The sequence below is a fragment of the Eulemur rufifrons genome, chromosome 7 (assembly GCF_041146395.1).
Source record: "Eulemur rufifrons isolate Redbay chromosome 7, OSU_ERuf_1, whole genome shotgun sequence".
NCBI classification, from domain to species: domain Eukaryota; kingdom Metazoa; phylum Chordata; class Mammalia; order Primates; family Lemuridae; genus Eulemur; species Eulemur rufifrons.
This window is the reverse complement of record NC_090989.1, coordinates 183530524-183558353: the sequence shown is the minus strand read 5'-3', so window position 1 is coordinate 183558353 and position 27830 is coordinate 183530524. Positions and strand designations below refer to the sequence as shown.

The following is a 27830-nucleotide window of genomic DNA, read 5'->3' as shown; positions in this document are numbered from 1 at the left end:
CAGGATCACCCACACTGACTCCTCGAGGACCCACTGAGCACCCTTCATCCGGCACATGTGGTGATGTCTCTAGGGGACTCAGAGGTGAAGACAGACTTGGTCTCTGACCCGTCAGGTCTTACAGTCAAGCTCCAGTTCAAGTGTGGTCATTACTATAAGCAAAGACAGCACAGACCAGAGACGGAGACCATTGCCTCTGCCTCAGGGGATGAAGGGGAAGTTTCCAGAGCAGGAGACATTTCAGTCGGTGCTTGGGGAGCCTGCCAGGCAGAGGGAAAGAGGGCACATCCTACACGGAACAAAGGCATCTGGGCCCACGGCTCGGCCAGGGGTTGGCACACGTGAGGCGCAGCTGCAGAACAGTGAGTGTGGGGGCGGGGAGTGTAGAAACCCGGGTGGGGCAGGTCACGCAGAGTGCCCGGATTTCATCAGGGTGGCCAGGGACTCCGTCCTCCACAGAAGGCTGTCAAGACAGGGGAAGCGGCAGTCAGGTTTCTGCTGGGGACATCACTGACAGCCATGTGGAAGAGAGAAGCACCCCAGGGCAGGGAGGCCGTGAAGAGATTCCATCATCCTGGTGAAAGGCCATCGGGCTCAGAGCACAGGCAACCGATGCAGAGCGCAGTGGTCAAGAGCATGAACTCTGAAGCCATAGCACCTCGTTTCAGACCCCGGCTCCGGGCACGTCGCTGACTTTACAGGGCCGACTACCTGGCCCATTATAAGTCCTAACCGAACCTCTCTGGATGCTGGCTGCTGAACCGTGGGGAGGTGCGATGGGCACGGAACTGGTTCCTGGGGGAGAGCAAGAGGGAAGGAAGACTGTTGGCTGCGAGGTCTCTAGCTTGGGTGACTGCAGGGCTCACGGAGTTGAGCCCACTGACAATGGAACACGAAAGGGAAAACGGAGTGGAGGAAGGGAGGCGACAGCGTGACGGGGGCCTGCTAGCTTAGAGCTGACGCAGGTGGAGATGCCCACCTGGGATGTGAGCAGAAATCTAGAAATCAGCAGAGAGGCAGGCCAGGAGTTGTTGGCACAGATGATAGCTAGAAGCCTTGGGAGTAGATTCGATCACCTGGGCAGTTTGTAGAAAAAGAGGACAAATAGGCTGAGGACAAGGCTCCACGATTGAGATATTTTAAGTCCCATGGTGTATGCCCCGAGGAGTCCCTGTGTTTACTAGCACCACCTTTGCAGGAGGCACAAATAGCACAGCATTAGGCCATGGGGAAGTGACTAACCTTGAAACGTGATGTTTTTGGGTAGGACGGTCGGGGAGGGCTCACAGATCAAAAGTCTGGAATCTCAGGTGTCTGGACCCTCAAGCCACAAGAAATGGCTCTACCTTACTCTGCATCCCAAACCTGTGTCGAAAGGTGGTAAACAGAGGTGATGGAATACACCCAGCAGAGGCAATGAGGAAAAGGGGAGATCACCTCTAGGAAGGAAAACATCTTCTAAAAATAACCTGGCCTTCCCCAACCAAAAATGAAAGAGAGAGAGAGAGGAAGAGGAAAGAAAAGAAAGAGAACGAAGAGAATACTCTTTCTCTGAATTTTCACTTATTAGCTGAGTAAGTGGCCAGAATATCTTGGGTCTTAAGATATTGCTCATCTGGTGAATATTTACTTAAAACCTGTAATTGCCTTACCAGGGGATGAAGAACACAGAACAAAGGGGAAAAGCCATGGTTCTTTCCCTTAAGCAGCTTAATATTCAAGTAGTGAAGATTAAACAAAACCAGGGGTTGGCAAACATTTTTCCGAAGGACCAAATGGCAAACATTCTAGGCATCGAGGGCCGCATAGTCTCTGTTGCAACTACTCAACTCTGCCCTCGTAACCTAAAAGCAGCCATGCACAATAGCAAAGGCATGAGTGTGGCTGTGTTCCAATAAAACTTTATCTACAAAAACAGGCGGCTGGCTGGATTTTGCCCAGGTGCCGCCATTGACCAAGCCCTGGACATATTGCAAACCCACAGAGGACATTCCGGTTTCAGCTTGGCACTTCGCAAGAGGCATTCCATACTCAGACGTCATTAAGGAAAGCCAGGAAGAGCACAGACCTCTTGCTAGAGCTGAAGGAAGAGAAAGGAATTAGGAAAATCTGGACCTCTTGTGGATACAATAGGATAAAATAAAGTGATGGCTCAATTAACAACTATTCTCAAGTCTTCTCTGGGCCGTAGTCAAATTTGGAGACCAAGGAAAACAAACCTGAGGTTTCCTTCAAAGGCATCTCCTCTTAGAAGCTAATTGCTGCTTACAGGTTTTGCAGGAAGGAAGGAGATTAACATTCTACTTCCAGAGATCTTCCCCTCCTCCCTTCCCCCAAACAACCACAGTCCTCTCACGGAAGGCCGGACGAGCAGACATACGTAACTGTCCACTTCTACTCATAGTCCTGGCTCTGCTCCTCAGGAAAGAAGAGAAATAACAGCGGGTCTCCAATTCCTCTGGAAGCATGAAACCAGGATGTACGCATTCCCCTGGGACCCTCTCAAAGGAACTGTGCTTCTTATAACTAAACTAGAAGGAAACACAAATGAATAAGGCTGACAATTCCTGCAAGAATTTCTCACTCTGAACTGCAAAACTGAGTGCCAGGATGTCCAGGCATTACCTAGTGTCCACTGTCACTTGGAGAGCTACACCAGTGAGGGCCAGGACCAAGATGCGGGAGCTACTGTTCTCCTTTGCAGGCGAGTCCACTCAAGTCTGATATGCGCCCAAGGATGGTAACTGCTATTGAATTTTGAGTTTCTACCTTAAGATCTGGGTGTAGACCAATAATCCTAAAGACCCTGTTCAAGGACACTCTAGTTTCCTGGGGATGGAGAGGAAGGGTAAGGTACTTATGTCACAGGCATTATTAGGGAGGAAAGGAAAGACAACGGCCTGTGCCAGACAGCACTTTAAACCGCCAGGTGACTAGATTGACCTTTTTCTTTGTGCTTCATCCAGAACGTCTCTCAGAGTCTAAGTAACTTATACCCAAGGCAATGAAGTTTTTCAATCTTTCGGACTTTTAAAATTGCTCTCAACAGACAATCAGAGGGATTTAGGTTAACTGAGTATGGAAATAACATAAAACAGAGCATTCCCCCAGGCCCATTGTATGATAAATCACTACACAAAAGTAAAATATCAGAAAACTGGTCATGGTGGCGTGCACCTGCAGGCCCAGCTACTTGGGAGGCAGAGGCAGGAGGATCGCTTGAGCCCAGGAGTTCAAGGCTACAGTGAGCTGTGACTGTGCCACTGCACTCCAGCCTGAGTGACAGAGTGAGACCTCATCTCTAAAATAAATAAATAAAAATGTTATTAATAAAAATAAGAACCACCACACCCTGAGATCTTTATACCAGCCAGATACCGTGTGAGGACCCTCTGTGAATGTCCTATTTAGCCACCCCAGGCACCAGGTGAGGTGGGGACTGTCACCATCCTGCTCTCCAGGTCAGGAACTGGGCTGGGAGATGGGAAGGACTTTGCCTGCAGTCCTGAGGTGGGCACGACAGACGCAGGCCTTGCACCTGGGCCTTCCCACTCCACAAAATCAGCACCCCATGAACTTTACCCCCACGTTCTTTGTTTAATGCTCTCAACAACTCTGTAAGGAAGGGACTAGGTTTTTCTAATCTTCACTTTACAGATGAGAAAACTGAGTTCAATGTGGTCCTGAGAAAATCCAAGGCCACTCAAGGCCGGCAGGGCCAGAGCTGGGAATCCGACATAAGTACGCTAGTCTGGAGGCCAAGTCCCTTCACGTGGCAGGCTCCCTCCCCTTCCTTCTAGGGCGTCTCTCCCTAGATCCCCAACCTTTATGCCACCCATTCTCAAAGGAGGGCCGTGCCCAAAGGGGTGGTCCCTGTACTGTCCTTGAGCTCAGCCAGGGCAGCGACCTGGGGGAGGCCTGCTGGGGACAGGCCAGCTGCCTCCCTCTTTCTCTAACGCCAGCAGCTCCCAAACCCCCACTGGCTGGGAAGAGCTGCCCTCTGCCTCCACTGCCGGCTCTGCTCCTTTCCCACATACATAAAACCTGAGGTTAGAAAACACCACTTTGAAGTGACTCATTTCTGACTTCCCTGCCAAAAACAACACCCATTTACGTAACTTGCTCACACACCAATCTTTTCCTCCTCCTCAGGGTGACTGCCCTGTCAACGCCAGGCTGAGCTTCCTCACCGCCTGGCCTTCCGTTTCCAGCACAGGCACATCCAGTCGCCCTTCCCGCCCTTGTCTCGGCTGACCGGGGTCAGAGGTGACCAAAGCCATGTGTTCCCCCCACACCGTGGTCCGTGGTGGCTTCTAGAATGGGCATGACGCTTCCTATCTAATACTGGCTCTTGGGCTGATTTCTTAAGCCAATCTCAAAAATAAGCGTGGGGTGGGGGAAACGCCTCACAAACTAGGAATCTCTCTCTCTCTGCTGAATTCACAGGCCGGTTTCCTGATGGAGCACTTCTCACATTTTCCATCGCTAGCTGCGTACGTGCAGAAAAGAAAACCCTTTTCGGGTGTGTCTGCAGACGAGACGTTGGCATAGGAAATAGCCACGGGCAGCCATTTGATACCTAAAATTCCCTGTGCTTCTGCAACCAGAAGCAACTAGCCCAAAAAAAAAAAAAAAAAAAGTTTTTTTTTCAAATATCTATCCCTTTAATTTGCTATGAGGTTTTCTATGGTCACGTTGACACATGTATGCCCAAACATCTGTATTGGGTTAAAAAAAATAACCCCCCAAACTAGGTATGTTCAAAGATAGACTCTCCTGCCCTTCGTTCCAGGTAAGGACAGCCACTGTCCTCCTGCAAGGAAGAGGAAGCGGAGGGAACTTCCCCCGGGTGCTGGTGGGAACATCTTAGGAGGAAGGAACACAGAAACTGGCAAGGACTCCAGGGACGGATATGAAAGTGCCGTGAGCCCTGCTGAGGCCTGTCTGTGCCAAAAATTAATTCATAAGCAAATGCTTATTTTATAGTTTCCCACTTGCTACAAAACATCAAGCCGAAAGGAAATATTTCTTCTGGGGGCTGGCAGGAAGAGGGTGGCACCAGAGTGGGAAGAAAGCAAGCAGGAAGTACTCGTCAAGACAAGCTTGATCCTATCGCCTGACAACGTGTCATCCATTTCTGGAGACTCCCAGGGCTGTGGTACCATCTCCTTGATCCTATAAGCAGAGGGTTTAACATGAAGCCCGAGCTGCTCTGATAGGAACTAGGTAGGAGAAGGAGAAGTTTGGGAGGTAAGATCCATCCTCAGATGTTACCACTATCAGAGAAGCCAGGACAGGGACAGAAGGTGCCAGAGGACTTGGGGATACTCTCCCTATGAGCCCATTATCCCAGACTGGGAAATAGCCTAAATTTGGTATCCAGGCATTTCAGGGCTTTAGGTGACAATGTGACAGATGACAAGGTTTCAGAATAAGGGAGCAAACTCTCTCCTTAAGGGTGCCTAGCAAGCCCTGTATGTCATTACTTTTGGATTCCCACAAATTGAATCTTCTAGGGCCTGTGCAATGAAATTCAGAATTTCCAGAGAGCTCTGGTCCCCAGTGACCTTATCCTCAAGACAGGATTGAGTTTTCACACACCATCCAAAAGGAGGAGGACACGAGTCAATATTTTTGCAAAGGACTGAGTGTCCAGGGAGAACCAAACTCCCCAGCTGTAGAGACAATGGTACCTCCCTTTTCTGCAGCTCAGGGGCATGACTGACCCGTGGTAGGTGTTCAAGCAATTATAGTGGGGGCTGGCAGTGAGAGAGCCAGTTCCCAGAAGTTGTCCCCGGTAATTCCCTTTCTCTTTCTATATACCCCACCCAACAAGAGGTGGAGCTTTTCTCCCTTCTCTTCCAAATTGGGCTTGACTCATGACTGGCTTCGACCAACAGAATGTGATAGAAATGACATTCTAGGAATTCCAGCCCAGGCCTTAAAAGGGCTAGTAGCTTCCACTTCCTGCTTCTTGAAACAGGACTTCTCAGAACCCATGCTGGGTTCTGAGCCACATGGAGAACCAAGGCACTCCAGGCAACAGCCCCAGCTGAGAGCCAGCACCAAGTGTCACAGCCATCCAGTGGCCACCTTAGCTGTTCTAAGACCACTCAAATCCTGATGACTGTAGCCCCGGCCAAGACCACACAGAGCAAAAGAACCACCCAGCTGAGCCCAATCCCACAGAATCACAACTGGCATCAAAATGGCCATTGCTTTAAGCTATTAAGTTTTAAGGGGGTTAGTTACTCAGGGACAGATAACTAAAATGGCAGATGCGGGTCGGGGGACACATGGCATAGTATATTTAGCACAGGTGATATCTAGCTCTGTAGCTTTGAGTAAGTTACAACCTCCTGGAGCTTCTGTGTCCTCATCTCTACAACGAGGATAATGCAGGCCCAGCATACTCCAGAGGGGAACTAGGAGACCCACATGAGATCTCTTAAATGAGAAGACTTCATAAACAGTGTATCACCAAGCAGAATGAAATTGGACGCTAGTCACATTTGTCTCCTCTACTGAGCTCTGCAACCACGAACCCATTCCCGACCCTCCTATGCCTCTGGTCTTTGGAGAGGACAAGCATTTACCTTGCAAGGAGCCAAGTCATCTTCCTTCCTAAAGCACCTGCCGTTCTTCCTCAGATCATCCTGAAGAATGAAACCACGAAGGGCAAGGAGGAGTCTGGAGTGCCAGACTGCCCTGGTTCAAATCGTGGCTCTGCCACCTATTGCTTGTTTGATTTGGGACCAGCTCCTTAACCACTCTGAGTTTTAGTTTCCTCATCCATAGAAAGGGATAATCGTGGCACCTACCTCGCAGGGATGACGTTAAGATTAAATGAGATGATACATGAAAAGCCCTTAAGCACAAGTGTCTGTTATTATCATTGTTACATTTTTTACTTTTTTAAATTTTTGAAAATATCATACAGTAAAAATGACTTTTTTGGTGTACTGTTGTATAAATTTTCACATACATGTAGATTTGTGTGACCACCACCAAAAGCAGGACACACAAGGGTGCCATCACCCAAAACACTCCCCTGTGCTATCCCTTTATAGTCAAAATCTCCCTTCACCCTGAACCCTGGCAAATGCTGATCTGTTCTCCCCTCATTAGAGTCTTGTCCTTTTCAAATGTCACACAAATAGTACCATACAGTATGTCGCCTTTTGAGACTGGCTTTTTTCCCTCTGCATAATGCTTTTGGGATGCATCCAAGTTATTACATTTATCAATATTTTATTCCTTTTTATTGCTCACTAGTATTCCACTGTTTGGCTGTACTATGGTTTATCTAATTGCCATTACTTTTAATAATTATTTTCATGAGCCAAGGAAGACTTCAGAAATGGCACCAGCCAACCATTGCTATTGGGTTCTAAGGGTCCCTGGGAAAATATCTAACGACTGCTGAAACCTCCTGATTCAAAGCTGCAAGGGACCCAGGAGTCCACCTATGCCCCACACTTGATAAACAAAGGGACAGAAGCCCAAGGATAACTTCCCTAATCTCACACAAAACTGGACTTGAAAGCAGGTCTCATTTCTCTTCCCCATGTGAAACGTGTTCCAAATCCTGACAGGACGTGCTACTAAATATAAGAGCTCTCTGCAGCCCTATCTTTGGACAAGCCACACAGTTGTCCCTCGCTATCTACGAAGGATTGGTTCCAGGACCGTCCCCCCCCCATACCAAAATCCATGGATGCTCCAGTCCCTTACATAATAGGGTACAGTATTTGCATAGAACCTATGCATATCCTCCCACACACTTTATATCACCTCTGGGTTACTTGTAATACCTAACACAATGTCAATGCTATGGAAATAGTTGCTATAGTGTACTTTAAAATTTGTATTTTTATTGTTGTATTTTTTATTTTTTTTACTCCTAAGTGTTTTCAATTTGAGGCTGATCGAATCCACGGATGTAGAACTCATACATGCAGAACTTGGCAAATACAGAGATACAGTTCTGGAACCATGTAGCCCTGACTGCTTCCCTGCAATTCCCCTTTCTACCACCTGTCGTTGGGAAACAGCCTCAAGAAGCCCACCTGACCACAGACGGATTTTGCATCCTGAGACCGCAGGGATCACACTGTGCGGGAGTGATACTGATCAGCGAGCTCCGGCTGGAGCCGGCCTTGTCTTTAACGGATGACGGCATCTCAGCAATCATTAACAGCCGCCACTGCAGTCTCAACCCGAGTCAGACTCGCTTCCCAGCTGGTCATTTACTACTTTGAACCAGCTTCTCTACGGAACGACGAAACTCTGAATCACTTCCCCTGGGGCTTCAGGGTTCCTGTCCTTAACTGGCCCCAGACACAACCCTAGTTCCACATCATTTTCTCCAGAGAAAGAGAAGCTCGGGGCCAAGGGGGTCTCACAAGTCAACTCCAGGCTGGGGGCAATTTTCCTGCAACCACAGGCCTCTGTGAGGCAGTGGGGGTCAGCCTGGGAGGAGGGAGAGCGAGAACACGCACGTGACGCCTCGGGGCCCTGGCCCCCCATCCTGGCAGGGGGCCCACAGGCCCCCACAGCCAGCCTGGCCACTCATGAGAACCCTGGCTCCCCTCCCCAGGCGGCTGAACTGCCGTAACTGCATCGTGGCATTTCATCTGGAGCCTGAGCATATGAGTAATGAATGTGTGAAAACATGAAACTAATATTCATAATTACTTTACAAGATAAAGAACTTGAAGGAAAAACAGCTTCTGTGTGCCTGCCGTCACCACCAGGGGTACACCGTGAAAAACACGGCATCTCGCCAGAGCCCCAGACTTCGTCTCCCCAGCGAGCCTCGGCCCCGCCAGCCGCCGCAGGCTGAGTCGCTCCTCCTCCATCAACGCACCTCCGCGCCTTGGCGAGACCCGCCGCGAGGCCCCCAGAGCCAGCTGGGACCTCTGACCTTCTCTCCCACACGCCATCGGGAGCCGCTTCAGCCCACGGTTACTCAGTGTCTATGAGGCCGGCCGGGGCCCGGAGCAGGGAAGCGAGGTCTCCATTTGTGACATCCTGCCCACCCTGCCACCCTTTCGTCCCAGCAGGGTTCAGACTCTCATCTTCCCCCCATTTCTTTTCTTTTTCTATTGAGGTGCGATACAGGTACACTAAGGCAGACCCATTTTAAGTGTATGGCTCACTGAGTTTTACACATGTACACACTTGTGCAACCACCACTCGGATGAAGAGGTAGAGTATGTTGCCGGCACCCAAAGAGCTGCCTTGTGTTCCTTCCAGAAAATACCCTCTCCCAAGTTATGACCTTTTTAATCAGAGATTTCATTTGAGTTCAGGCTCTCATTGGCTCTCCCCTAAATTACCGCCAGGTAACTTTTTATTAATAATCATTAGACTGCCTCCTTCTGGCCCCTGCTTTCTTCAACGTGCCTGTCCCTGTACTGCCAGATCTACAGTCCTAAATTGTAGCTCTGAAGCCCCTTGGAGGGCTGCACTGCGGCCGAACTGCCACTGCAGCTCAGCACAAAGCCCAGGCCCCGACCCAGGCCCTCTGGCCTCACCTCGTCTCCAGGACCCAGTCGCTGTTCTGAGAACACAACTGTTGCTCCACGGCTCCGGGCCTTCCCTTCCAGTGTGACAGACGCTCCCCACGCCCCAGCCCCATGCCCAGTTCCCGCCATTCAGACCTGCACTCATCCTTCAAAGCCCATTTTCCCCAAAGACCTTGCGCAAAGTCCTCACAGAGATGTGGGTACTTCTTCAGTGATCACTGCTACCTCTCGGATAGCACGAAACTTACCCTTGAGACACAGCTTTCCACGTGCATGTCTCCTTCCTAGACACCCAATTTCTTACCAACTGAGCTTCTGGAATTCTGAGATTTCTCAAATTAGTAAAGCTTTAAAAAATACTGGGGAAGGGAGGGAATGACCTAGGGGTTCTACCTTCTTATTTGGCCAATAGAAACAAAAAAATCTATCATCCGTAATCCACACTATTGCACTAAAAAGACACTGGAGCTAAAAATAAAAACTAGAGAGATACAATCTCAGGATAAAATGGTCAGATAGTCCTTCAAATTAAATACATTGATTTATGAAAAATTCACCACATTGCCCTCATTTTTCACACTTGGCTATGCCCAGAGAAAATTCTCTTGGACGGACGGGCCCCAGTGTGTGAAGTAACATGTATATAAAGTGCTCGGTAAGTATTTACTGCAACTGATGTAGTCACAGGAAGTCATGTGGCGCGAAGGCAAGGAGCATTTCAGCACTGCTTTCGTCCCAACACGTGAACCCGGACGCCACACACACGGCAGCGGAGGGGCAACATCCCCATGACAAGGACTGCAGGACCCGCTCACACCCACGGGACAAAATCAAGGAGCAGTCCCAACAAGTTACAACTCGTGTACCTGTGCAACAACTGAGACAGCTGTGGACCTTGCCATCGGCCTAGGCGACTAACCTGTCGTCACAAATCTCACCTGGGTGCAATGCACAGTAACAAACTTCCGAAGTGTGTGCTGGGGCCAGTGGGGATTGGAAGGCGAGAAGAAAGGGCCACCACGGTCGGCCGCGCAGGTTGTGTAAGGCACGAGGGTGCCAGCTGGAAGAGTGGGCAGGGCCTGAAATCTCACCTGTGCTGCACTTGCCAAGCCAGGTGCCCTGGCCTGGGGCACGTCGACTCACAGGAAGAAACGCCCTTTCTAATTTGCACAAAGAACCAAGACTTCATTAATCCAGACTCTGAATTTCAATTCAAGGCCAAGAATATGTCAGGTCAGATATATATATATATATATATATATCTCATGGTGAATTTTATGGTGTGTGAATTAGATCCCAACAAGCTTTTATCAAAATACGTGTGTATATGTGTACACCCATATGCACACACACATCTCCAAGTAAACTGTTGCTCAGAGAGCCAATAAAGAAAAAAGATTGCATGAAGGAGGTATTAGAAATATTTAAAGGAGTCATTTTAAATGCTGTTTCTACATAAAAGTTGTGTTATTTATATATCATTAAAACTGGAAGATATTTTAAAGATTTCTACAAGAATTCTGGTTTTTATTATTATTTTAAATATAAGCTTTCATACTTAGCTTCCAAAAAATCATCTACTCATCTTTGACTAAACTTTGACTAATCTTTTACTAATCCTGCCTTTTCCCTATTCATCTATATTAGTTCAAATTGGTTTGATTTTATTGAATTTTCAGTTAAAAGGCTGAGAAATTTACAGTAAACAATAGCTGTAGTGTCTATAGATATACAAATTAATTCTTCTAAATAACACACACAGTCCACACCCCCTTCGGGTCATCTTGTGATGGCATTCCCTACAATCTTAGATAAAAACCATAAATAAACTTCAATCATTCATTCATCAAACATTTATGGAATACCCACTATGCCCTAGATCTTGGGCCAATTTTCTATGCACATCCTCACCATTTTATCAGTTTTCAAATGTAACTCATGTTTTGCAACCAAGTCTGAATTATGACCAAATGGATCACAGCAGGATGTCAGTAGAATTTGTTTTTCAGAACAGAATATCGTGCCCTAAGAATGAGCTGTCCCTTGCACCACCTGGGTATCTGGCTCCCAGAACAGGCTCTCCTCCTGCTCGGCAGGGATGCCACGCCAGCAGCCAAGCTGTCTTCCTACCTGTATGGTGGTGTTGCCTCCTTCCAGAAGGGCAATGGCCAGGAGAATGCTTTCATGGAACACTCGGTCACTGGACGCGTTCATTATGAGGTCGATTACCAGATTGGAGGCCCCCTCCTTGTCAAGGTGACACTGAACCTCAGCCAGGCTCATCTCACCCCTGCTCGTGGAACTGGATCCGGAACCTCCCCCTAGGAAGATGGAACGTTGTTTTTACTCAGTACAATCAGAGCGGCTAACGTTCATCGCATACTTAATGTGCACCAATACTTTACGCACTAAACCCCTTACCCATATTATTTCTTTTAACTCTTTAACAGCACCACAAAGAAGACACTAATTATTAACATAGAGAGATGAAGTCACTTGTCTAAGGATACTGCTTGTAAGCAGGAGAGACGGTGTTTGAACTTGGGCAGATAAGATGAAGAGTGAGAGAGACACTTCCAGCAAGTGACCTAAATCCATCCAGCGAGGACTCTCCCTTACGTAATGCACAATAACTTGGGGCAGAATTACTAAGAACTGGTTTGAGTTGAAGAGACAAACCAAACTCAAACACTTCTCAGAACACTCTTAAGAAAGGTTAGCCTACAGGGATTATTTTGGCCCTCTTTCTTACAACCCCCCCCCCAACCCCAAACTCACCCTTTCACATAATGTATCTGTTGGTTCATTCATTCAATATTTACTCAGTATTTGGCATGGAGCCAAGAGCTGGGGTAGGGGAGTAAACAAAACCGAGTTCCATCCTCACTGTGCTTGAGATGAGATGACTGTCCTTAAGAAGAGAGTACCTGAGCCACTTAGTAGAGTGGGTTCTGATTATGTCTGGAAAGTACACATTTGAGAACTTGCCTTGCATTACTATTGGCAATAACGGAAACATTAGTAAACACGTAATGGGCTAATCAGTTTCAGAAAGTGGAAAATCATCTATCGGTCCTTCTCTGCAGAGCTCAGCTCAAATGCCTCCTTCTCTGTGCTGCCTGCCCTTCATTGTGGCCCTAAAACCACAGTGCAAGGAAGAAACTGGGTCGTGCGTCTTCCCTGCTCCAGCTTCTCAGAGCAACGTTTGCCTTATATTTCCAACTCCCCTCATGGTGCCTCCCAAGGGCCTCCCATGTTTGTTAAATGACCCCACTACAGAAGTAAACAGTTTTGAGAGGTTGTGTGAGGAACTCCCGCATGAATTTGGGGTTTTGAAACGCTCAGTTTCCATCTCTGAGATGCCCTGAGAACTGCGTCTACCCTGAAACCTGTACAGCCCTAGGAACTGGGCAAGATACACGTTAACTTTTCATCTGGTGAGAAATCCAAGCTCCCTCCCTAGAATTTGCCAGGACACATTTACCAAACACTGAGCATGGAACCCACTGAGGATCAGAAGCTGCCCCACAGTCATCACCACAAGATGGAATCACATTTGCACTTTGAGCATTGAGCTCCCTAAAAAGCCCACCTAGGCAACACCTACCATTGAGTTCCATGTTTTTGCAACTTTTACCTGTCACTGTGCTTAAAATGATTTGAAACACTTTGAAGGATCTGTTTTTAAGCACTTCTGTACAGGGACTGTTTTTGGTAAACTCCTATAAGAATATGCAGATGCACACAGCATGGGCATCAAAATCAGAGATATCAGATTCAAATTATAGACCAGCTATTAACAAGCTTCCATTTCCTCTGTTGAACTGGGATGAAGCCAGTACCTGCCACTGAATGAGTAACTTGGAGGAGAAAATGAGATAAAGAATGCAACAAGCTTAGGAAAGCCCCTGGCACTCAGTAAGTGCAGAATAAACGGTAGCTTTCACTATCCTTGCTGCCAATACCATCATCATTTTATGGGATGACATGAGTGCTAACGACCACAGGAAAATCTGCAATAAAATCAAGTACCTTGAGTCATTCGAATATCACCAAGAGGCTCACTGCATGGGAAAGAGGAGCAAAAGGCATAGCCAATACCTAAGTGCAGGGAAATGCTATTTTGCAGGGAAATACGTTTAGGCATCAATTTAATGGTAGACCAAAAGACAAAACAAATTGCTAAAAAATGCACTTACAACACAAATTCATCTGCTGTTAGAGTTTCAACCTGTTAGGCAGAAACATGCAGCTGTCACGTGACACACTTGATTCACACAAGAAGTTCATCAGCACACCACACAGCCTACCTCCTCCCCCAGGCTTGCTGGGTCCTCCCGGTGATAGTGGGCCATTGCCAAAGCTGGTAAGGCTCTCTCTTCTTCCTGAAGGTCTGATGTTTCCATAGTAACGGTTGACCAAAATTTGCCTGAGTGCCTCACCCTTAATTCAAACAGGATAATGAAATCAGGTTCTGAATTTAATGTGTAACTGAGAGACTAATATTCAAAAAAACACAGGGGTACTCAGTTATAATTGGCCTAGTTTCACTCAGTGAAAAGATAAATTATCAATAAAAGCATTTAGAAACTCTGAGGTTAACTTCAATATTTTCTCAGAAAACCAGATCATTTTTTTTAAGGAAGAAATCTAGAATATTGACTATCTGAAGTACCCCCTCACGTAGTGATAAGACAGAAGACTAATTTTGAAGGGCAACGAACAATAAAAATCCCTTTGGGGTAAGTTGATAAAATTTGGACAAATTGAAAATTTTACAGGTCAGCTTCTACTCTCCAATATGAAAATGTTATTTCAAGCACGGGGTTTATTCCCAAGGTCCTAAAAAATAGCAAGCTATCAGAGCAATAGAGTATAATGATGTAATAAATCCAAAGTAAGCCTTTCTTACAAAAATAGTCAATGGGCCAAATGGTAAAGAAAAAATAACGGTATGGGAAATAAATTAGTAGCAGATATCAGATATGTCCCACCAAAAATAATCATCATGGATGAAATGCCATTTTGTCTGGGATTTGCTTTAAAATAACAGGGGAGAAGAGGTTGTGGGGAGGGACAGAGTTGATAGCTGTTGAAGCTGAGTTATGAATGGGCACTGTCAAAACTCTTCTGACTTGTTTGTGTATATTGCAACTTTCTCGGAATCAAAAGTTTTAAAAATATAAATATCGAAAGAATCCTGGACAGGGGATCTAACAGCTTTCTCACAACTCTAACCAAAAAAACCCACACTTTGATTTGTTCAGTAATACTAGAGGACAGTGGCAAGCCGGCAGCACACAGTCCCAGCTTTGTCACACCTTCAGCCATGCTCCCAAGGGATGCTCAGACCCTCTCCTCATCTGTAGGTTTCTAAAAGTCAAAGGCTGGCTGAATTCCCCCAGGACAAAGTAGTAAGGCATGGAGTTCCTCTGGTGCATCGTCAAGAGAGGTGAGTGAGAAGTCTAGCAGAGAGGGGAGGTGTTAAAATCTGGCAGGTCTCTAAAATAGAGACTCAAAAGTTCTTCTGAAGAGACCTGCAACTGGAACATGAGTCAGTAGAATTTAAAGTGATTTGTTAATAAGCTCTGAGAATAGGTCTGGAGATTTCGAGTGAGGTGTTTGCAAAACCGGGGCGGGGGGGGGGTTTGGGGGACCACGGAAGGAAGGCGGAAAAGCAGAAAACTCTGGGCTCTTGTCAGGGCTACCGGCCAGCTTTATCTCTTAATCCCTGCTGCTAGTCAAAGCCTCCAGGGACTGATTGGGATGGGGTAACAGAGGAGAGGAGGCAGGGGAGATGGAGGAAAGGGGACTGATTTTTAAATGAATGTGTAGGAAACAGAAAATCCCAACTTTCCTCTTTCCACTGGACCCACAAATACATCTCTCATCGTAGTTCGGCAAAGGAGGGTAATTTCCATGAGCTCGTGAAACTCATTCCCCACCTGGACTGACTGTAAATTCAAAATTCCAAGAGTGCTTCAAATGGGGATGTTATTTGTGATGTTTCAAGTACTTTTTAAACAAACTGCTCAAAGGTGGGGTAAAAAAAATTCAGCACAAGATTCTTTAACGGCTTAGAAAACCCCACTTCGTTTTAAAGATACGGCTTTACTGGTGTTCCAGTCTCAGGCACCAGTACAAACCCATCACTGCCCTCCAAGGCAGTCACTGGGAACGGGGTGATTTAGAAGGCTGACTTCCTAAGAGAAACACAAATTTTAAAGGAACATTCAAGAAAACCCACAGAGAAAGAAATGAGGGAAAGCAAAGATTCCCACCATGTTGAACATGATAGATTAAATGTGATTTCCCTTCTTTAATATCATGATGCATCTATTAGATTTACTCTCAACAAGATACAGACTTTTGGTTCCAACAACAGGAATGGCCGGCAGTTAACATCCTAACTCTCTAACTACACCCCCTTTGGCACCCTGAGAACACCGTTTGAGAGGTGGATGGCTGGGGGAGACCTGTAAACCGCAGCCAGGGAAGACGGCCAATGTAGCCATCACAACAAGAATCTGGAAGAACACAGGGATGAATGGCCAAGTCCAAAGAAGTATGGCGGTGACCAGTCAACAAACAGGCATCCCTCAAGGAGGTCTCGACTAGAGCCTGTGCTCCACGACTCTACTTGGGGCTGGAGTGATTCAGTTAGATTTTCGGTTCCTGGTGGTTGGTTTTGTATTTTTTTTTTCCTCCCCTCTTTGTGGTTTTGAGGGTAAACAGCAAGACCCTGGTCAGTTTGCAATCAAGCAAGCAGGAGGTAATGAAAGGAGCACGTGGACTCCAGGAACTGGAAGTCCACATTTATGCAGCCTGGATGCCAAACTGAAGTTACAAAGGGATCTCACATTACCATTTTGCCTCTCCTTCCACAGAAAAACCCTAGCAGTTACCATAGCAACCGATGCATCAAATGGTACATTTTCCCCCATAAGAGAATATCATGAAATGTGCTCATTATGGGGGAAAAAAAATTCCACCCCACAAACTTTTATTTTTTTCCCCTCTTAATTATAAGGTTTTTGGCACATACTCATCTCACCACCTCTACACACAAAAAATTTAAACTGCAAGGGGAAAAAAAAAAAACAAAACCAGAAAGCAAGTGGAATTTTTTTAAAACAACGAATGGATGAGATTCGTTCATTTTTTTAAAGAATAAAGATTAAGAATTTTAGGTAAAAGGGGACAGAAAGAGAAAATGGATAAGAATTATTAAAAGTTATGCAAATCCCCAGTGTGAAAACTTGGGTTCAAGGAAAATTCTGTTTTTCTCAGCCAGTGGTTTAATTTGGGAAAAATTAAAATCTGTAGAGAAAAGCCTTCCTAATCATCTTGATATAAATTACTCAACAACACTAAGCTGTTCACGATGTACCAGGCTGAGAAATCTGATTGCAGATGGAAAAAAAAAACGACTTCCCAAATAACGTCACTTCTTCAGCTTTAACATTTGGCTGTGCAACCCTTTTTAAAAATAATACCAGTTTTTTTTGCCAGCAGTTTACACCTACAGTATGCAAACAAATATCAGATGTTTGTCTCGGTAAGAAATTCCACACACATTATTACCTAACACTGAGAAAAGAAAAAGTCAAGAGTGTTTCCTTTGTAATAAGTGTCAGGTTAAAACAATGAAAACTGGTAGCTCAGTGATGTGGAGCCATGAAACCAAGCTCCTACCCCGCCACTGCACTAAAACGAGTTTCACCTATGTCAATTAAACATGAGGCTAATGAACTGTGTAGGAGCAGAGCCCGTGTTGAGCAAGGCACTAAGGAGTTAATATCGCCACACGCAAAGCAGAGGGAACTGACCGTTTTGTTTCCCAAGTTCCAGCCACTTAAAAATCATGTGCCTCAGGCAAGATCACCCTCTCCTGTGAGCTGTGAGCCTCTCACACCTTAGTCAGCACTGAGGTAGTGACTGGATTTAAAAATACCTTCCTTCTCCTACTCCTGTTGCCTACAATATCACCTAAGTGTAGCTCAATCTGCAAGGTAACTATTTAATATAACAGTTAATATCCTTTATCATATTCCAGCCACTGTGCTGAGTGCTTTTCAAACAGCTCAGTAGACAGTCCTAAGGAATGGGGTCTATTATCCCATTTTATAGCGGAAGAAACTGAGGCACAGGGAAGTTAAATATTTGCTTCAAATCATACAGCTAGTGCCTGGCAAAAAGAAACATCAACTTGTTTCTCACTCGAAGTTCATGGGCACAGGCAGCATTCAATATTAAGTCCCATGAGAGCTCAGGACATGAGGGACAACTGTGCGCCTCTGCCTAAGGTCTTTACTCCTAACACCCAGGGCAATTGTTAAAGAGCAGACAAGGAAGGAACATATGTGAATTCAAGGTGTCCTTGGTCCACGAGATGTGGGAGACACAGGATGCCAGACATCCTGGGCAGGTTACAGCATTGCACCTCGAACTCTGCTGAAATGCCAACTTCCTGGGAACTATTCTCTGGTCCTAGTCTGAGAAATCAGTTTCTTTCTCCATCAGGGCACGAGAACGAAAGGGATTTGGGATGTGGTGGGATTGAGCGGGGGCCAGGGTGTGTGAGCAGAATGAAGCATCAGGCTACCCATATATCTCAGGCACAAATTCTCCAGGACACCGATGCCCACAACTCCAAGGCAGTTGTTGCAATGATGGGTCATTTTCTGACACCATGACCTTGGGCAAGGTGCTTAACCTCTCTGAGTCTCAATTTCCTAATCCGTGAAGTGGGGATGAAGGCTGTGTCACTGGGTCAGTGTAGCATTAATACAAATTGATGAGTGGACATAGGTAAAGGTCTTAGCACAGCAATTGCATATGATAAACTCTCAGAAAACCGGGACGCGTAGTTATCTTCCAAAAATGGGAAACATAAAAATCGGCACGCTCGTGAATGTGTACAGCCTAGTAGAAAATGGCTGGCAGTGCACAATCAGCACCCTCAGGAAGTATCTACCCTGTGGCCTAGGAATTCCTCCTCTAGAATCTATTCAAAGATGCACACATTGGCTCACGTCCCTGTCAAAGGAAAAAAATGATGAACCAGTTGTTAATTTCGGGGAGTTCAGGCAGCTGTTAACTTTCAAAGATTTTTAAAAAATGCTCAGATATAAAATGACAAAAGCAAGGTACAAAAGTTGTATACTCAGAATAATCCCAATGGCAATGCAAGTGTGGCTGTGCCTGCTGGCACACACGCTCATGTGTGGAAAAAAAAAAAAAAATTGGGTAGAAGGAAATATTTATGAAAATGTTAGCAGCTCTTACGGCTGCGTAGAAGGAAATATTAGCATGTTGGTGGCTCTAATGGCCAGGTAATGTAATTATGAGTCTTTTTTCGTTATAATTTATTATGAATTATCTATAATGATCACCAGTCATTACAGAAAAAAAAATTTTTTTAAGATTTCACCTAAGTAGAAAAAGAAGGACAGACATGAAAAGCTTACTTGGTCATTATTTGGAGGCTGGGTACAGTGCTCTGATCAGGTAGGTAAGAGGCAGAACTGCCGGTTAGTGTCATTCACACACAGGGCTATGATTGCTCTCGAGTCAGTTAACGCTTTAACAGTATCAACAACAACAGAAGCTGCCCTTCAATCACTGTGTGGCTGAGGCAGGCGTTAGGGTTATCGGCTCCCAACAACCAAGACTCAAGGCTACGTACCCTTTTATGGTCTTCCAGCTGCCTCAGGGGTGGACTTGCTTCAACCTCCTGCTAAGTACGCAGAAATGCCATTTTAAGTACCACACTAGGGAGACACTACCATCTTCAGCATCAACACAAGCAAAATACATCGAGAGCTCATATACAGCCAAGAGTTACACAAAAGGAGAACAGGTCTGTTTTTGTTTTTCCCCCAAATAATCATGCTTGACTCTTCAGACACTGCGTAACAACTGTCCCACCCCCACCCTCGCCCTTGTGTGCTATTTAAAATGGGCAAATATTAGGACTTTTGGGCCAACTTCATTGCAAAGATCCTGAAAAGAAAGTTCTATATTATATATTGTTACATTAACCCAAAAGGGGATGTAATGCAAGACTCAACTGGGCAGGTCCTTAAGGTTCATACATGCATCATCGCAGAGCACATGCATAAGGACATCAATACACACGCTTCTGAGCAGACACAGACATGGGACCACGGCTCTCCCCACCCACCAGTAGACAAGTACTCTAATAAAAACTGTTAGCAATGAAGAGCTCTGATTAGAATATTAGAGACTGATCCTTAGATAACACCCACACTGCAACTTGGCTGTTTGATCATGTGTTCTTGTTTTCACTTTTTTTTTTTTTTGTTGAGACAGAGTCTCACTTTGTTGCCCAGGCTAGAGTGAGTGCCGTGGCGTCAGCTTAGCTCACAGCAACCTCAGACTCCTCGGCTTAAGCGATCCTACTGCCTCAGCCTCCCGAGTAGCTAGGACTACAGGCATGCACCACCATGCCCGGCTAATTTTTTCTATATAGATTTTTAGTTGTCCATATAATTTCTTTCTATTTTTAGTAGAGACGGGGTCTCGCTCTTGCTCAGGCTGGTCTCGAACTCCTGACCTCGAGCAATCCACCCGCCTCAGCCTCCCAGAGTGCTAGGATTACAGGCGTGAGCCACCGCGCCCGGCCTGTTTTCACTTTTTAATAGACTCCTTTCAAATAAAGTATACTTTACCTTGAACTACTGTGATTTTTTTAAGTTCCCAAAATTAAATTTTGAAAATTGGAAATGTGTTTCCTCAAAAAGCTTCTCTATGATCTTACACACTTTAATAAATTTTAGTCGCTCGTTTAGCAAGTTTAGTTAGCGGCAGGAAGGACGGAACAAAAAAAAGTACATTGTGAAACCACAAATTTATTAACAGTGTTCATTAAAAGTGTAAATTAATATCCAGAACTTCAAAACTGCATCATCTCTGCACAGGACCCAAAGTCAATTTTGTTTAACAACAGTGAGGTCTTAACATCCTCAAATTTCTCAAGTGAACATCTCAAGTGAACATCTCCCAGTTTTATGTGGGAACCTTCAAAGAGCCCCGTCCTCCCGCCTGGAGGATGCTTGGTTTAGTGCCAGCTTCTTAGGACTTTCCTTCTACACCGAGAGCCACAGCCACGTCCACTAGAGCCACGATCGGTTCCCAGGCAGCCTAGAAACCTCCCTCCTACACCTACCACCGGGACAGACGTTTCATCACGACAGTTCAGACACTCAACCAGACAGCTGGGAAGCACCCATATTTGCTGGCACTGGCACTACAAATATAGGTGGGCAACACACCTCTGTGGCGTTCTCAGAATCCGGAGCTGGCGGCAGCTAGTTGGGAGCAAAACGAAGCTCATTAGTCGCAGCACTTGCACCACGTGGGCCACAAAGAAGTCCACAGACCAACACTCAAGGACAAAACACAGGAGGAAAGATCAAAGAGGAGGTGACCTTGCTATGTCACCCACTGAAGCGGGCTTCAGCAATCAAAGTGACCAAATACTTTTAGATCAAACTGAATGTGGTTGTGCTGGAAGAGAAAATTGGCCTGAGATGGAAAAACACATTTAAAATAAGGAAAGAAACAAAAAAATCTACCACTAACCAAGAAGGAACTATGTCTTAAAACAGAAGGTGTCAAAGGAAGAACCACCGCACATCTGGGAGCGAGCCACAGTGACAGCGTGCATCCATGCATCCCATGAGGCTTGGGAAGGGCAGAAGGGGGGGGGGAGATAACAGCAGGGCCCCAAAGCTTGTGAAAGGGCCGCATGCCCACTGTGACGAGCACAGGGCTCTCTCCTGAGCCTCTCCTTTCCCCACATCCTGTCTCGCAGCAGAGTAAGACCCCAGCTCTCGGGCTCAGGCATGGAAGCCTTCCCGTCCAGTGTCTCTGGGAGGAGCAATGTCCCCTGCGTCCAGTTCAGGATGGCCATCCTACCCCCGTGTTTCCCTCAAGGGCTTCATGGACTGGGTTCCCAGCCCCGCCCCTGCCAGGCCACACAGCCACCTCCCTCCAGTCCGTCATTTCCAACCCACGGATGACAGACAAGAGGATGCCTCCGAAGGACGTGCAAGGAAAGCATGAGGGCGCATGTGGTGGCTGCGAGAAGGTTGTGTCTGGAGACGAGTCCACTGCTCCACGTGAAGACAGCGCCACAAGCTGTCTTCCCACCAGTGCTCGGAGGAGGGAACTGATGTCAGACATGACCGCCACACCCCTCCCGGGCCGCTCAGGACCAAAGTCACACAGCAGCGGCATGGCAGACTGGTGCGAGGTATACAGTCTGGGGCCAGGGGATGCAGCCAAGGCTCTCACTGCAACTGGGTGACCCTGGCCTCCGACAGTGCCCCAGCGACGCAGCACACCCCTCCCGAGGCCAGAAGGTGGCTGTCGGGTGGCAGGGCAGAGCCTTGCTGAAAGCATGAAGGACTGAAGCTGTGAAATGTGGTGGTGTCTCTATCCAGCTCAGCAGTACCCTCAAGATGGAAAAAATCCTTAATACAGGGCTGCTATATTATGTAACCTAATGATTTCTGTCTTTTCTCTAATTCCCAGTAAGTAAAATGAAATAAAGATCCTGGACTTTAAACTATTAATACTTCACTGGAGATAAGAAGGCATGCACGGAGGGCTGCTCCCTCAATTCCAGACAGAAGACCTTTCAGGTGTGAGTCCAACTCCACCAGCCTCAGAGAGAAGATTCCCTCTGAAGTATTCACCCTCCTGTTAGGGGTGGTGGCACACGGTGGCAGAAAGGACTTGTGCATGGCAAGGAATGTAAAAACAGAGCTCAAGTATGTGTATTTTTTAAATGGTATACATAATATCACAATCCAACATTGGATTTTTAACTCTACCCTTGCATTCCGTATGCATAGGCTAAAGAATTAAAATTGTGTAAACATTTTTGCTGCCTGCTCTTAGTGCAAAATGAACACATAAGAAAAAGCAGAATTAAAGCAACTGCCTGTAGTTTTTTTTTTTTTTTTTTTTTGAGACAAGGGTCTCGTTCTGTTGCCCAGGGTGGTCTCCAACTCCTGGGCTCAAGCGATCCTCCTGCCTGAGTAGCTGAGACTACAGGCCGTGAGCCACCGCACCTGGCTTGCCCGTGCATTTTAAAGCAGCCAGAGATTAGACGGAAAGAAACTTTATTTTCTACTATTTGCACCAGCCACACTCCCACTAACACATCCTTTACACTAATCCTATATGATTAGAACAAAAGGGTTACAGGCGTGGATTTACTATAGGAACCCACAGAGCTACCTACCCTCTTACTCCTTTGCCAATCAAAACAAAAGCTAAGAAAATAAAGAAGATGGAACTGGAACTAGTATGTCATTTGTCTGCTTGAATTCTCTTGCCTGTGCTTTGTCCAGAGAAGCATCTTGAATTCTTTCAGAATGGCCAAAGGTAGTATATATCTATTTCTTAATCACTCAGAGGGCATGGGTTATGTTTTACGATTATACTGACACTGTTTCCTTCATAAATTGTTGTCATGTTTATTTTACAATTAGTTTAATTATTTTTGTTTTGTTTTGCTTTTGAGACAGAGTCTCACTCTATTGTCCAGTCTAGAGTACGGTGGCATCAGCCTAGCTCACAGCAACCTCAAACTCCTGGGCTCAAGTGATCCTCCTACCTCAGCCTCCCAGAGTGCTAGGATTGCAGGCATGAGCCACATTGCCTGGCCTAATTAATTCTTAAAAAATGAATTTAAATTATCTTTTTTTCCTTAAAAATTTCATAAAGTTGTTTGATACAAGAGAGGATGCTTTACAGCTTCAGGATTCAGTATCTAACCAGAAGGACAATTTTTAGTACGATCCATTTATAGAATAGACTAGAAAACCGGAGAGCACTGGACAGAGGTCATGTGACCATGGCTCACTAAGAGCATGGCTCTGGCTCTCTGTGTGACCTTGAGCCAGTCACTGACCCTCTCTGAACAGGCTGCTGACCTGTTCAAGGAGTTCAAGGAGACTGGAACAGATATTCTTTAGGATTCCTTCCAGCTAAAATATTAAGTAATGCTCGGTATATTTTCAGTAAACTTCATTTCATAATACCTAACAAGCAAGTTTCCTAAATAATACAACTTGCTAGGACACAAAATGTTTTCAGTCACACAAAAGGCCAGACCATACCTGGTATGTAATTTGGTAAAATAACCAACAGCCTAGACTGCACACTTCCTCCTATAAGGATTTTCGCTATGTTTCCTTGAGGATAGGTTTATTTTACAGCAGTAGTAAGCTCCAATTTTGATAAACATAAGCATTTTAATAAACTATGTATGTTCAAATAAGATAAAAGCTACACAAATATCATGTATAATACCCAAAGCAAAAAATTATGTTTAATAAATGGAGTCACAGTTTTATTATCAAAGTTAATTTTTTTTTAAGATGAAAGCTGAAGCCCTCAATGAACACATTTTAAGGGAGAATGTTTGGAGAGCACGGGCGTGTCTGAATCACCCTCGTTTCGTATCCCTCCTCCTTAGTCCCGGGACCAGTCACTGTATTTCGGTGCCGACACCTCCAATCAAGGTGCGTCTCCCACACCCACGGGGGATCAACAATGATCTGACGTGGCCGAGTTTTGAGCTCGGAAACCAACGGCTGCCCCCATCACCTCAGCATATCTATTCCTTGATCTTCAACTGCATCTCAAGTCACTGAATCCTAGACATCCTTCCTGGATGTGGCCAGAGCTCAGGGCATCATAACAAAGGTCCTTGAGTAGTAACTGGATACGTACAGAGAAGACACTGCTCTATTCACCTCCAACACATGCATAACGTGCCTGACGCTTCATCACGGGAGGAGTTTCTACTATAAATGAGGGAAATGGTAGTTTGTCATTCTTAAATAAAAAGAAGCCCACAGACTTCCTAGCGTTACTATTTCTGGTGTTTGCACAACAGCACCCTCCCACTTCCATCCATCTTTCCATCCATCCGTTTCTGCGTGCCTGTCACAGGCCAGCACAGAGCACAGCCTGCAAGCACCCTTTGTTTTCTACAGCCCTCAGCAGGAATCCCCCTGCTGCCCTTGGGCTTCTAGAATTTTCCTTTGAAAGAGAATGTCTCTTTCTGTGGACCACCATGGGCAGAAAGTGAATGCGATTCCAGAAAGGTTAACTGCATTACAGACCCAGTTATCAGCATATCGAAGGGAATTCACACCTCCAGCCCTCCTGAACATCTTCAGAGTTCCTTTTCATTCACTCATAACCTCAGAGGAGGGAGGCACAAGCAGTGAATGGGTTTTGCAAATATGTTTGCTGGGCCCTGTCCCTCCTCAGCCTTTGAAAACCCACTTCAAGAGAAGAGAAAGCTTTAAGGAAAATTAAGCTAAAATAGAAATTATCTAGCATTTCAGTAGAACAATTTTAAATCTTCATAACAGCTAAGGCAATTCTCTTTACTAACTGCATTCGTTTTTTAGAAACAAAACTAAGTAAATGTTACTTAATTCCAATAATGTAGTTTCACCTGTATTTTACAGAACAAGTTCATCAGAACTCAATAGCGAAGTTCATTTTTCAAAAATGCATTCTGACATGACTAAACTAAACAACTTCAATCATTATGGAATAATCTCAGCATTAAAAGAAAAAAAAAAAACCTTGCACAGACTCGGCAATAGCTTCTGTATGCTCCGAGTGGAGCTTGCTCTGTGGTTGCCAGTGTCTAACAGTAAACAGCCCCACTGCATTTATTGGCAATTACTGCTGAAGGTCACACATCAGCAGTGAGCCTAAATTCCAGGAAAAAAAGCTCTTATGTAACTGCCGCCTGAATGTTGGCAGGTGCCCAACCCAGCAGTTCACAGCAATGTAGAAAAAGTAGGACACCTCCACCCTGGGTTGGGCGTCATGAGAACGCCCCCTGAAGGTGAAATTTAATCATTCTGTGTTTCTCCTCTCCCCCCACCACCCTTGAATTTTACAAAGTTCCCTGTTAGTGGCATCTTTTGCAACTCAAGGTGGAAGCAAATGAGGTATTAATATGAGCAGGCTGCAGCCACCCCGAATAACTGGGAACGTTACTTAGCTTTTTTGCTGCAATGCAGGACAGCAAAGTCGCTAGCTGACCCCAGTGGCTTCAGAGGTCCCATGGTTCCAAGGGATAGTGATTCAGTGGGGATCACATCCCAAATATGTAGAAATGGGCACATGCACTGAGCTACAGCACACACTTCCTGAGTGTCCCATTCCTTCCCAAAGTCACACGTGAAAACCAGGCGCACTCCCTTCCGCTCACCGCCTTCTGCCCCAAGTTTGAGTATCTCGTCAGAATCATCCTTCTGATGAGCGTGGCACTTCACAGTTTAGAGAAGTGACTCACATGACTCCCCTGCTGGGGCTCCTCACCTGTCATTACCTGACCTCCTAAGCTGTTACCTGACCTCCCTGCTTAGGGAGAAGCCCCCGGATTCCACGTTCCCATGATTCCACGCACTCCTCCTTTCAAACATTTCTCAGGGTTGAGAGCTGTCATTTTACATTAATATGCATTATTGTCTATCTGCCCCACAAAACTATAAGCTTCAGAATGGCAGACACTGTGCCCATTTGGGGCACCACTGTACCCAAATCCTGCAACACAGTGCCTGGAACAAAGAAGGCACTCAAATATTGGTCACAAACAAATGTCTTTAGCATCAGCTTGTGTCTGTTTTGAGCCAAGATTAGGCAGACAAGGGAACTTTATGGGCGATGGAAACATTCCGTATCTTGATTTAGGCGGTGGCTACACAGCTGTACACACAGGTACCAATTCAGCAAGCTCTGAGTGGAAGGAAGACTGAGGCCAGGAATGTCTGTCTCTCCTTCATTCCATCTGTCCCCGGACCCCAGCCCCGGTGGAAAGGAGAAAACCAAGGGGTAAGGATCGAGACTCTATTTGTCTGCCAAAAAACAAAAACCCTTCCTCTTCCTGGTTTTAAACAAATTTTTTTAGAGGGCAGCTGGGAAGGCCCCAACCCATGCACTTATCTAGCAGGGAATCTATAATTAATTATCCTCATTTCACCCTATTTTCTCAGCACAGTGACGCGGACTCTGCGGGCTTTTATTCAAGCCTATCCACTGTGCATCTCTCTTGAGAGCCCAACTGGCCTTCATCATCAAAGGGCGGTGGCCCTTCCTCCATCCGGGCACCGGGGCCCGCCAGATAGGCCTCACACCACCTCAGGGGCTGTCCTCCCGTGTTCAGAATCCAGAACATTGGGTGTGCGGCCCTGCCCTGCTCCTGGGCCGGCAGCAGCTCTCACTGAGTGTCTGCCGACGTGGCTACAGGTTTTCAGGAGCACACGCCGAGCAAAGGCTGGGCGGGGGAGAGAAACCGTAGGAGCTGTGGTGGCTTCCGGAACAGCATCGATGACAAAGGCCAATGAGGCATCTCCTCCGAGAGGGCCAGATCCACCAGCCTGAGGGACCAGGGACAGGGTGTTAGTGTCCCAGGGTTCTGACGGTTGCCACGGGTAACAACGCAAAGGGGATCCACAGTTGCTTCTTCAGGGAATTTTCAAAGAATCCAAGTGGCTGCCAGGACATTCTTCTTTTATAAACAGACAGTATTCTATTTCCTAGAGTATAATTATAAACACACCTGCTCTAACTGTGGAATCTTTCCATAAGTGAGCAATAAACTCCGAGCCAGGAGACCCAAGTTCTATCTTGAGCGAGCAAACACATCAACTGATTACTATGGTGCAAAACAGTATATTAATAACACCGCAGATTCCGATTAGGGAAGGTTTTCCTTCCCTGACTTAATTTGCACTTAAGCAGATAGAAACTCAACCTCAGTATTTCAAAGGAAAAATTTAACCCAGCAAGGCATTCACAACTCTGGGTGGAAACAAGAGCACCAGAGGGTACCAACACGCAATCTGCATAGCGTATTTTTCTGGCATACAAATAACCCAGAAGAGGGAAAGCTAAACAGGAAATGGTAAAAATCGCCCTAGGCAGAACAATTAATTAAGTTGCTGTACTCCCTTTTGTCTTTCGCACCTTCTAGTCATCCCAGAAGGCATGGCCTCCTTACCTGTTTGTGCCTGATTAAAACAAGGAAAATTCTGTACTTATGGAATTTCCTGTGGTAGAACAGCGAGCACATCAGGCCAGAAGCCAAGCCAGCCATGGGCTAGTCCTAGTTTGGCCACTCTGTAGCTGTGTGAGCTAAGACTAGTCACTTAACCGCTCTGAGCTCCATCCTAAGGCAAGTGGACCAAATTCATAACCACTCGTTGGCTTTCAGTTTCAAGTCTGTAATTC

At 46.0% G+C, this 27830-nt stretch overlaps 1 protein-coding gene across 1 annotated transcript in view; it reads right to left on the bottom strand.

Moving 5' to 3' along the window:
* The window catches only part of ITPR1 (inositol 1,4,5-trisphosphate receptor type 1), a 320526-nt gene that overhangs the window by 93219 nt on the left and 199477 nt on the right, over nt 1–27830 (bottom strand). The window contains exons 41-44 of the mRNA XM_069476048.1: nt 20828–20863; nt 19219–19266; nt 13841–13973; nt 11661–11851 (exon numbers count right to left, since the gene is read on the bottom strand). Coding sequence (XP_069332149.1) covers nt 11661–11851; nt 13841–13973; nt 19219–19266; nt 20828–20863 — 408 coding nt within the window. The remainder of the gene's footprint in view (nt 1–11660; nt 11852–13840; nt 13974–19218; nt 19267–20827; nt 20864–27830) is intronic.